Source organism: Cherax quadricarinatus, chromosome 78 (assembly GCF_038502225.1).
Source record: "Cherax quadricarinatus isolate ZL_2023a chromosome 78, ASM3850222v1, whole genome shotgun sequence".
Classification (NCBI taxonomy): domain Eukaryota; kingdom Metazoa; phylum Arthropoda; class Malacostraca; order Decapoda; family Parastacidae; genus Cherax; species Cherax quadricarinatus.
In genome coordinates, this window is record NC_091369.1 from 5,471,773 (window position 1) to 5,484,271 (window position 12,499).

At 48.7% G+C, this 12,499-nt stretch overlaps 1 protein-coding gene across 1 annotated transcript in view; it reads right to left on the reverse strand.

The window, feature by feature from the left end:
- The window catches only part of LOC128701628 (uncharacterized), a 55,233-nt gene extending 52,036 nt beyond the window's left edge, over window positions 1–3,197 (reverse strand). Inside the window, exon 1 of the mRNA XM_070101588.1 lies at window positions 2,940–3,197. Within this exon, the coding sequence (XP_069957689.1) occupies window positions 2,940–2,972 (33 nt within the window). The 5' untranslated portion in view covers window positions 2,973–3,197. The remainder of the gene's footprint in view (window positions 1–2,939) is intronic.
- Window positions 3,198–12,499: the final 9,302 nt, after the last annotated feature.

A 12,499-nucleotide genomic window follows, 5' to 3' on the forward strand; every position in this document is an offset into this window, starting at 1 on the left:
TGTCTCTTCCTAAATTTTCTGCGTAAGTGTCTTCCTAAATCTGTTGCGTCAGTGGTCCTGCGTCACCAGCTGCGTCAATATCTCCTCACAGCGAGACTTCTGTCTCTCTGGTAACAAGGTAATGACAGATGTGAGTGACCTCAGAGTGCACCCAGTTATGTGCACGAAGCCTTCTTGTGTCAGCTGTAGATGTGTGCACCAAGACACCAGCTGGTATGTGCGCCAAGATACCAGCTGGTGCTGTTGCATGAGCGGTAATGACAGATGGCCAAGAATGGTACAAGAGCTAGAGCGATGTAAAAAATTAACTGACTCGTAGTTAGCATTGTTTCAATGTATACCGTACACACACACACGGGGCCAGAAGCTGTGACTCGACCCCTGACACCACATGTAGGTGAGTACACACACTGGACCACAAGAAAATACTGAAAACAGGGCGCAAAAATGTTAAAGAAATTTCCGATGAAGTGGCTGCTAGAGTTCAATCACAGTGATTACAAAATATAAAAAACTGGTGAAGGCGTCACACATCCAGGACGTCTCGCTCACACAGAACGTCTCGCTCACAAGATGGAATACTTAAAATCAGAGCGTTTGAATGACTGCTGAGCAAAGACAGAGATAAGCAAGCAGAAAGTGGGTGGACAGGTGTGGATAAGTTACCTTACACTTGCTGTCCCTCTTCACCGAGTGGTAAAATAGGTACCTGGGTACTAGCTGGGTGGCATCCTGGTGGATGGTAGCATACCCTGTGCAGGATTGACCTTTAAAATAAACTGAGACAAGGCAACAAGTTACGCCTGCAATTTCAACAGTGTTGAAAGCCATACCTGACACTCAGCCTCTTACCCGAAGTACACATTAACAGTACAGTGTCACCTGAGTCGTACTCCAGACTGAGGAACATAATGGACTCATAGAGAAAGTGCAAAGGCTTTCAACAAGGTTAGTTCCGGAGCACAGGGGAATGTCCTACAAAGAAAGGTTGAGGGAAAGCGGCCTGACGACACTGGAGGACAGGAGGGTCAGGGGAGACACGATAACGACATACAAACTACTGCGTGGAATAGACAAGGTGGTCAGAGACAGGATGTTCCAGAGAGGGGACACAGAAACAAGAGGTCACAATTGGAAGTTGAAGACTCAGATGAGTCAGAGGGATGTTAGGAAGTATTTCTTCAGACATTGAGTTGTCAGGAAGTGGAATAGTCCGGCAAGTGATGTAGTGGAGGCAGGAACCATACATAGTTTTAAGATGAGGTATGATAAAGCTCATAGAGCAGAGAGAGTAAGGACCTAGTAGCACTCAGTGAAGAGGCTGGGCCAGGAGCTGAGTATCGACCCCTGCAACCACAATTAGGTGAGTACATAAGTAATACTGAGCACCTGAGTGCTGAATTCCTCTCATAAAGCCACGAGTATAATTTGAGAATTAAAAACTAGAGTTACTTAATAGAGTCAAACCAAAAGTGGTAAACATTAACTTTGAGGAGTGTATGAATGTGGAGAATGTGAGTAGTTATGTGTTGGGAATGTTGTGTGTCGAGAAGACGTGATTGTCAGCTACTGGAGCTGACTAAACAACGCCTTGTCAGATACTAATGGTGACGCAGCTGACTAGAATGTCACAGGAGTGTGAACACACACACACACACATACGCTGATGACCTCATCTAGTCCTCCTGAAGTCCTGATATCTTATCCCAGTCCATCTGGCCCTATGTCCCTTCAGTGCCACCCCAGCCCAGCTGGTTCTGACATCCTTCAGTATCATCCTTCCCCATCTGGCTCTATGATCATACAGTGCCATCCTCTCATACAGCCACTAGAATCCTCCAGTGCTATCCTCTCACACTGCAGTTAGGTTCCTACAGTGCCATGCTGTCGCACTGCCATTAAGATCCTACAGTGCCTGGCACTTGAAGCATCACGGTGTCTTCAAGGAGGATCAAAGACAGGATTCAATTCCACTCATTAGATGCTCCCAAGTTTCTGAGTGAGATGCCGCGCAAAGCCAGCTGATCATGGTAAACAAGTATCAGCTGATCATGGTAAACAAATATCAGCTGATCATGGTAAACAGATATCAGCTGATCATGGTAAACAACACGTGGTTCTCCCTGGATGACACAAGCACAGAGAATTAGGCCCTAGCGACGCACTTTGAAGGGATCGACAATAACAACAACAACAGCAACAAAAGTAATAGCCTGCTGTTGCTACACTCTCTCTCTGTCCCCAGGATGCCACCTACAACAGTCGACTAACACCAAGGTACCTATTTCCTGCTGGGTGAACAGGGACAGCAGGCGTAATGAGATATGCCCAGTGCCTCCACCAGCCCAGCATCAAGCCCGGGCAATTCTGTTGCGAGGAGATAGCAGTACCGATAACCCAGGAGCCACATGGAGTAAAGTAGGAGAATGAAGAGGAGAAAAAAATATATTCGAGCTACGAAGAGAAGAAAGGGGAATTCGAGAGAGGAAGAGGATGAAAGAGGGATGAGAGGGGGAAGAAAGGAGGGGAGATATGAGGGTAAATAAGGGAGAGCAGGGGTAAACAACAACTAGACAAGGGGACGGCAAGCATTGCCCTCTGCTGGTACCACTGGTGGGTACATGATAGCAGAGAGGGAGAGAGAGAGAGAGAGAGAGAGAGAGAGAGAGAGAGAGAGAGAGAGAGAGAGAGAGAGAGAGAGAGAGAGAGAGAGAGAGAGAGAGAGAGAGAGAGAGAGAGAGAGAGGAAGGAGAGGTATGCATTCTGGGAGACCAAACAAGAGAGAAGTAAGTAATCACACGTCATAACTAACCATCTTAACAGAAGACTAATCCACAGAGTGACTGGTTGGACTCACACAAGAGGGACTCACAGGAGGACTTACCACAAGATGGACTCACAGAAGGACTCACACAAGAGGGACTCACAGAAGGACTTACCATAAAAGTCAACACTAGGACCTCTCCCAGCATCTCAGCTTTTAAACGTCCGTCAGATATGCTGTATGTCCAGCTGGGCGGCTGGGTGGGCGGCTGGGTGGGCGGCTGGATGGGCGGCAAAGGAAGCAGCCTCCTGGGTGCAGTGTGGGCGGGTGTGTGGGTGGTGGGTGGCTCAACTGTGGCACTGCGAAATGTTGATGAGACGTGGGTGGGTGGATGGGTGGGTGGTCGGGTGGGCGGGCGGGCGGTCAGAGAGATCCCCTTTCCCCAGGTTCACGGGATGCTTTGGGGTAAAAGTTTCCTTTTCCAACAAGAACATTGTAAATCTGTTGCCCTTTTTTGGATGAACAGGCGCCTGAACCCCCTTTGGCACCAGACACTGTCACAAACCACCTGTTGAACCCCGACACCGTCACTAACACCTGCGGGGAAAAACCGGACACGGGTCACCCCCTGTTGAACACCAGACACTGTCACTAACACCTGTTGAACACCAGACACTGTCACTAACACCTGTTGAACACCAGACACTGTCACTAACACCTGTTGAACACCAGACACTGTCACTAACACCTGTTCAATACCAGACACTGTCACTAACACCTCTTAAATACCAGACACTGTCACTAACATCTGCCTAACACCACATAATATCACTAACATCTGCCTAACACCACATAATATTACTAACATCTGCCTAACACCACATAATATCACTAACATCTGCCTAACAAATTAAAATACTAAAAACCCCTAAAAATTTAAAATAACATCACTAACCCCTTTTCTAACACCACAAAAACCCCAACACCCCCCTTCCCCAAAATTCACTAACCCCTTCCTAACCCCAAGTATCACAACACCTCCAACACCCAAAATATCCCCAACCCCTTTCCCAACACCACATAATATCACTAACACCTTCCTAACACCACATAATATCACTAACCCCTTTCCCAAAAACATAATATCACTAACACCTTCCAAACATAAAATATCATCAACACCTTCCTAACCCCACAACAAATCACTAACACCTTCCTAACCCCAAAACAATCACTAACACCTTCCTAAAATCACAAATACCAACACCCGGCCTAACATCACATAAAAATACAACCCCTTTCCTAAAAATTAAAAAGATCATTTCAAAATTTTCCTAACACCACAAAATTATCACTAACACCTTCCAAAACAAAAATACAACCACCTTTCCCAAACCACATAATATCACTAACTGCTTCCTAACACCACATATAATCACTAACACCTTCCTAACACCACATAATATCACTAACACCTTCCTAACACCACATACAATCACTAACACCTTCCTAACACCACATACAATCACTAACACCTTCCTAACAACACATAATATCACTAACACCTTCCTAACACCACATAATATCACTAACACCTTCCTAACACCACATACAATCACTAACACCTTCCTAACACCACATAATATCACTAACACCTTCCTAACACCACATAATATCACTAACACCTTCCTAACACCACATACAATCACTAACACCTTCCTAACACCACATAATATCACTAACACCTTCCTAACACCACATACAATCACTAACACCTTCCTAACACCACATAATATCACTAACACCTTCCTAACACCACATAATATCACTAACACCTTCCTAACACCACATAATATCACTAACACCTTCCTAACACCACATACAATCACTAACACCTTCCTAACACCACATACAATCACTAACACCTTCCAACCCCACATAAATCACTAACCCCTTTCCCTAACCCCACATAAATCACTAACCCCTTTTCCCAACAAACAAAATCACAAACCCCTTTCCTCCCCACATAATATCACTAACCCCCTTCCTAACACCACATAATATCACTAACCCCTTTCCCTAACACCACAAAATTCACTAACCCCTTTCCAAAACCACATAATACCCCTAACCCCTTTCCAAAACATAAAATCACTAACACCTTCCTAACACCACATAATATCCCCAAATTTTCCAACCCCACATACAATCAAACACCTTCCAAAACACATAATATCCCCAACACCTTCCTAACACCACATAATATCCCCAAACACCTTCCAAACCCCAACCATAAATCACTAACCCCTTTCCTAACCCCACATACAATCAAAACCCCTTCCCCAAAAAACCACATAATATCATTTTAACCCCTTCCAACACAATACAATCACTAACCCCTTTCCCTAACAAACAAATATCACTAACCCCTTTCCTCCCCACTTTAACCAATCACCCCCTTCCTAACACAATACAAATCACAACCCCTTTCCAAAAACCACATAAATCCCCAACACCCTTCCTAGCACCACATACAATCACCACCTTCCTAACACCACAAACTCCCCAACACCTTCCTAACAAAAAAATTTCACTAAACCCCCCCAACACCAAAAAAAACCAACCCCTTTCCCCTAACACCACAAAATAACAACCCCTTTCCTAACCCCAAATTAAAATACAAAACACCTTCCTAACACCACATAATACCAAACACCTTCCCCCCTCAAAATCACTAACACCTTCCTAACACCACATAAATCCCCAACCCCTTCCTAACCCCAAATACAATCCCCAACCCCTTTCCCTTTAACACCACATAAAAATCCCCAAACCCCTTTCCTAACCCCAAACATAATATCACTAACCCCTTTCCCAAACACCACATAATATCACTAACCCCTTCCTAACACCACAAAATTCCCCAACCCCTTTCCAACACCAATTAAATATCACTAAACCCCCTTCCAACACCATAAATCCCCAACACCTTCCAACACCAAAATACAATCAAAACCCCTTTCCAAAAACAGGGAAATCACCACCTTCCTAACACCACATAATATCACTAACACCTTCCTAACACCACATAATATCACTAACACCTGTCTAGGATCACGTAAACACCTGTCTGACATAAACATAATTTTAACCCCCCTCAGGTTATTTAAAGGTTTAAATTATTTTTAAACAGAAATCGTTCTCAAGATGAAAAGGGGGAACAAACCCCGATTTTTTGGCGGGACCCAGTGATCTACTACTGAACATTTCACAATGTTTGGTTTATTTTCATTATTTTGGTTTTACGACATGACTATAATAATTTATCATTGTCAATAATAATACTATTATTACTACTACTACCTATAGTAATAATAATAATAATAATAATAATTATTATTATTATTATTATTATTATTATTATTATTATTATTATTATTATTATTATTATTATTATTATTATTATTATTATTATTATTAAGTTAACCCAGAGATAACTCAACAATTAACAAGGTTAGGTAATACAACAAAGAATATAACATGTTAATTAAAAACGTTTTGTTAACGGGGGTCGGGGAGGGGAGGGGGGAGGGGGAAAGGGAAAGGGGAGAGGGGGAGGGGGGGGAGGGAAGGAGAGAGGGGGGGAAAGGGGAAGAGAGGGGGGGGAAGGGGAGAGGGGGAGGGGGGAAGGGGAGAGGGGGAGGGGGGAGGGGGGGAAGGGGAGAGAGGGGGGGAAGGGGGAGAGGGGGAGGGAAGGGAGAGGGGGGAGGGGAGAGGAGGGAAGGGAGAGGGGGAAAGGGGAAAGAGGTGGGGAAGGAGAGAGGAGGGAAGGGAGAGGGGGGGGAAGGAGAGAGGGAGGGAAGGAAGGGGAGGGGGAAGGGAGAGAGGGAGGGGGGAAGGGAGAGGGAGGAGGGGAGGGGGGAGAGAGGGAGGGGGGGAGAGAGGGGGGAAAGGGGAGAGAGGGGGGAAAGGAGAGAGGGGGGGAAGGGAGAGAGGGGGGAAGGGGAGAGAGGAAAGGGGGGGAGAGGGGGGGAAGGAGAGAGGGAGGGGGGAGGGGGAGGAAGGAAGAGAGGGGGGGAAGGGAGGAGGGAGGGGTTGGAGAGAGGGAGGAGGGGGGGGAAGGAGAGAGGGGGGAAGGGGAGAGGGAGGAAAGGAGAGGGGGGAGGGAAGGGAGAGAGGGGGGAAAGGGGAGAGAGGTAGGGGGGGAGGGGAGGGGGGGAAGGGAGGGGGGGAGGAAGGAGAGAGGGGGGGAAAGGGGAGAGGGGGAGCGGGGGAGGGGAGGGGGGGAAGGGGAGAGGGAGGGGGAAGGGAGGAGAGGAGGGGGGGAGGGAGGAGGGGGGAAAAGGAGAGAGGGGGGGGAAGGAGAGAGGGGGGGAAGGAGGGGAGGGAGGGAAAGGAGAGGGAGGGAAGGGAGAGGGGGAGGAAGGGAGAGGGGGGAGAAGGGAGAGGGGGGGAAGGAGAGAGGGGGGAAGGAGAGAGGGGGGAAGGAGAGGGGGGAAGGAGGGGGAAGGAGGGGAGGGGGGGAAGGGAGAGAGGAGGAAGGGGAGAGGAGGAAGGAGGAGGGAGGGGGAGAGGGGGGGGGAAGGGGGAGAGAGGGAGGAGGGGGGAAGGGGAAAGGGGGGAGGAGGGAGGAAGGGAGAGGGGGGAAAAGGGGAGAGAGGAGGGGGGAGGGGGAAAGGGAGAGGAAAGGGAGAGGGAAAGGGGGAGAGGGGGGAAGGGAGAGGGGGGGGGAGAGAGGAGGGGGAGAGGGGGAGGGGGGGAGGAAGGGAGAGGGGGGAGGGAGGGGGGAAAGGGGAGAGAGGGGGAAAAGGGGAGGGGGAGGAAGGGGGGGGAGAAGGAGGGAAAGGGAAAGGAGAGGGGGAAGGGAGGGGAGGGGGGAAAGGGGGGAAGGGGGGAGGGGGGAAGGGGGGAGGGGGAGGAGGGGGGGGAAGGAGAGAGGGGGGAAGGGGGAGAGAGGGGGGAAGGAGAGGGGGAAGGAAGGGGGAGGAGGGGGGGAAGGAGAGGAGGGGGGAAGGGAGGGGGGAGGGGGGAGGGGGAAAGGGGAGAGGGGGAAAGGAGAGAAGGGAGAGAGGGGGGAAAGGGGAAAGGGAAAGAGAGGGGGGGAGGGGGGGAAGGAGAGGGGAGGGGGAGGGGGGAGGGAGGGGGGGAAAGGGGAGAGAGGGGGGGGAAGGAAGAGGGGGGGGAAAGGGAAAGAGAGGAGGGAAGGGAGAGAGGGGGGGAAGGAGAGAGGGGGGGAGGAGGAAGGGAGAGGGGAGGGAAGGGAGAGGGGGGGAAGGGGAGAGGGGGAGGGGAAGGGAGAGAGGGGGGGAAGGGGAGAGGGGGAGGAGGGGGGGAGGGGGGGAAAGGGGAGAGGGGGGAGCGAGGGGAAGGGGAGAGGAGGGGGGGAGGGGGAAAGGGGAGAGAGGGAGAGAGGGAGGGAAGGGAGGGAGGGAGGGAAGGGAGAGAGGGAGGGAAGGGAGAGAGGGAGGGAAGGGAGAGAGGGAGGGAAGGGAGAGAGGGAGGGAGGGAGAGAGAATCAGGGAGGGAAGGATTTAGATATAGCAGTTTGCCTCGTTCTCAAAACTGGTTTCTTGAGGCTTATCCTTGACTCTGTTATCTTTTTCCATCTCCTTCCTTCTCCACTATATGGAAGGAAGACACACACGAGGCCAGGAGCTATGACTCGACCCCTGCAACCGTAAATAGGTGAGTACAGACACACACACACACACACACACACACACACACACACACACACACACACACACACACACACACACACACACACACACACACACACACACCCTGGAACATCAACAAAGTATAATTCACGACACTGCATAAAATATGTCAACGTTGGAGTACGCAGCACCAGTTTGGAGCCCACACCTGATCAAGCATGTCAACAAAGAGACAAAAGTGCAGAGATTTGCAATAAGACTAGTCCCAGAGCTAAAAATTATAAGCTATGAGAGGTTAATTGAACTCCTCTTCCAGGGATACATGTTAATGACGTACATAGTACTGAGATAAATAGAGTGGAGAGAGAGAGGTTGTGCTAAAGGACAGAAACAGGTATACAGGTCACAGCTGGTATGTTAGGAAGTATTTCTTTGGCCTCAGTGAAGTGGTAGAGGAAAGGAACATGCATGGGCAGTAGAGAGGGAACCCAGTAGCAGCTAGTGTGAGAGGCAGGACCAGGAGCTGAGACTTGACCCTATAACCACAAACAGGCAAGTACAGTATCATATATACCTTACATACATCATGTATAATGATGAATAACCTCTTAAATTATTCATTCTCCCGCAGCATCTTCAAGATGTACAGTAACCTTCATCTCCTTCAGTGATCACAGGAGCCAAGTGAGGCAGCAGCTCCTATGGTGGAGACGCACCATCACCACCACATTTATTACCTTTCTCACGGGAGCCAAGTGAGGTAGCAGCTCCTGTGGTGGAGACGCACCTTCACCACCACATTTATTACCTTTCTCACGGGAGCCAAGTGAGGCAGCAGCTCCTGTGGTGGAGACGCACCTTCACCACCACAGTTATTACTTTTCTCACAGGAGCCAAGTGAGGTAGCAGCTCCTGTGGTGGAGACGCACCTTCACCACCACAGTTATTATCTTTCTCACAGGAGCCAAGTGACGTAGCAGCTCCTGTGGTGGAGACGCACCTTCACCACCACAGTTATTACCTTTCTCACAGGAGCCAAGTGAGGCAGCAGCTCCTGTGGTGGAGACGCACCTTCACCACCACAGCTGTTACCTTTCTCACAGGAGCCAAGTGAGGCAGCAACTCCTGTGGTGGAGACGCACCTTCACCACCACAGTTATTACCTCTCCCCACAACTTAAAATTTTCTACGAGGAGAGAGCCATGGTGTTGAAGTTTTGTTGGTATCATCTGACACTCATACATATATTTCTAGTGACTTGAGCCCAGTATCACCACTACTACCACCTCTGCCGCCACCACTACTACCACCTCTGCCACCACCACTACTTCCACCTCTACCACCACCACTACTTGTATCGACGAAGGTGTTATTTAGTCAACATCACACAGGGGAAAGGGACTTTCTCTAGTTTTAGAAATTAGTTTTGAGAGTGTAGTCATGTCCTCCGGGATGCCCTTTCAAACTGGCAGGGATCCAGAGCAGACCTCTAGCAGTACAGTTTTAGAGACAAGGCCGATTTCTAGAAACACTTTTGAGAGGTCAGGGAGGTATAAGGGCTGTACCCGAGAGACCAGCACGAGGCCCGGGAGACACGAGACACGGACGGAAAGAAGCGTCCGTGTGTGGCTGGGGATGTGGCCTTACTGACGACAAGTTGCCAACGTTAGTGATTCTCCCAGACGTCACGTGTTATCTTGGTAGCATCTTTGACCTTACTGGGTGCCCCTGCAACTGTCCCTCCTGCAACTGTCCTTCCTGCAACTGTCCCTCCTGCAACTGTCCTTCCTGCAACTGTCCCTCCTGCAACTGTCCTTCCTGCAACTGTCCCTCCTGCAACTGTCCTTCCTGCAACTGTACCTCCTGCAACTGTCTCTTCTGCAATCGTCCTTCCTGCTGCTGTCTCTCCTGTAACTGTCCTTCCTGCAACTGTCCCTCCTGCAACTGTCCTTCCTGCAACTGTATCTCCTGCAACTGTCTCTTCTGCAACCGTCCTTCCTGCAACTGTCTCTCCTGTAACTGTCCTTCCTACAGCAGTTTCTCCTGCAACTGTCCTTCTTGCAACTGTACCTCCTGCAACTGTCTCTTCTGCAACCGTCCTTCCTGCAACTGTCCTTCCTGCAACTGTCTCTCCCGCAACCGTCCCTCACGATACAGTCCCTCTTACAACCATCTCTCCTACAACCATCCCTCCTACAACCATCCCTCCTACAACCATCCCTCCTACAACCATCCCTCCTACAACCATCTCTCCTACAACCATCTCTCCTACAACCTTCCCTCCTACAACCATCCCTCCTACAACCATCCCTCCTACAACCATCCCTCCTACAACCCTCCCTCCCACAACCATCTCTCCTACAACCATCTCTCCTACAACCTTCCCTCCTACAACCATCCCTGGTGTGTACTCCGCAGACATCTCCCGTCATCATTCAGTAAGAGGTCAGAGAGCTCACTTAGAGCCTCCTCGGCTCAAGTATTCACTATCATAACAGGTATCCTCATTCAGTCTTCACTACTCGTTTACATAATAAATATATTGTAAGATCCTGAGAGACACTAGAATATATTAGAATATATAGTTATACACAGTGGGAGGTATATCTCAACATTGATGACAGGAGTCCAGCGTATGTGAGAGGCTATTTTAACTGAGAGAGTAACTTGTAAAGGCAGTAAGACACGCAAGAACAGAGTCGCTTAGGAATGCGTGGCGCGCGTCCCGGCGATGACCTCCGGTACGCGACGCTGGGCTATTTGGTGACCTCGATGCTTGGCACAGCCAAGGTCACCCTTCAGCACGCATCAGTCTACAGCTTCAGATGGAGAATAATGAGTTCGAAATTCAGTAAAAAATTTTGAGTCGTGCTGGTGGACTAAACATTTGTGGAAGTGAACGAAGGTTTTGTGGAGAGTGTGAGATGATGTGGTTGATGGTGGAGCCAAGATGATGTGCTGGGGAAGATTCTTGCTTCCTGGTTGTTTGTTTACAACGCAACCCCCTCTATCAACACACACACATACACACACACACACACATACACACACACACACACACACACACACACACACACACACACACACACACACACACACACACACACACACACACACACACACACACACACACACACACACACACACACACACACATGGTAATGCTTTATTTACAGCTAGCAAAGTCAGGGTATTTCTCCAGAATGGTCTGTAATATACCACTGTGGATAAAATACTTAGCCATTTCTTGAACATTTCTGAGCGAGTTTTCTAAATTCATTAATTTGATCACACTCCAGTACATAATGACGCAGGGTGTGACAATAGTCCATCTGGCAAAGTTTACATTTCGTTTGGTCTACATCTGGTGGTGGTGATTTAACCTGCCAAAGATACTTGTAACCCAGCCGGAGCCGGGCAGTAGTGACATCCAAGAGTCTACTTATCTTGTTGGATGCACCATAGACATGTGGCTCCTCCTGCATGATGGAATGATGATAGATGGACTGACTTGTGTCAATCTCCCTAATTCTTAAGTCAATAAAGTTCATTTGAAGTTCTTTTCGTATTATTGTTCTCAAACTGCTAACTGACAATCCAAGGTTGTAATCTACTCTCTCTTTGAAAGCATACAGCTTAGCCAATTTATCAGTTCTATCATGCATCTGAAGACCAATGTGAGATGGAATCCACAGCATGTGCACTCTGACTCCACTGTCCACAATCCTACCATACCTGTGTCTGGCTTCTGACACAAGCATGCCACAATTTATGCTTAATGAGTTGAGAGCATTTATGGATGACAGAGAATCAGTTACAATTAAAGTGTCAACCTTAGATACATAGACACATTTGAGTGCAAGGAGTATGGCAAACAGTTCTGTTTGAAGGGTAGAGGCCCAGTTATTGATGCGTGCTCCAATTTCTTTATGAGAGCCATCACTCTGTGTGACAACAGCAGCACTACCAGCTGCACCAGTGGACTGGTGAACAGAACTATCAACGTAAATAATTTGTGAAAGAGTGTTCTGTGTGACTAAGTTATCAATACAGCTTAAGGCATCATGTTTGGCTT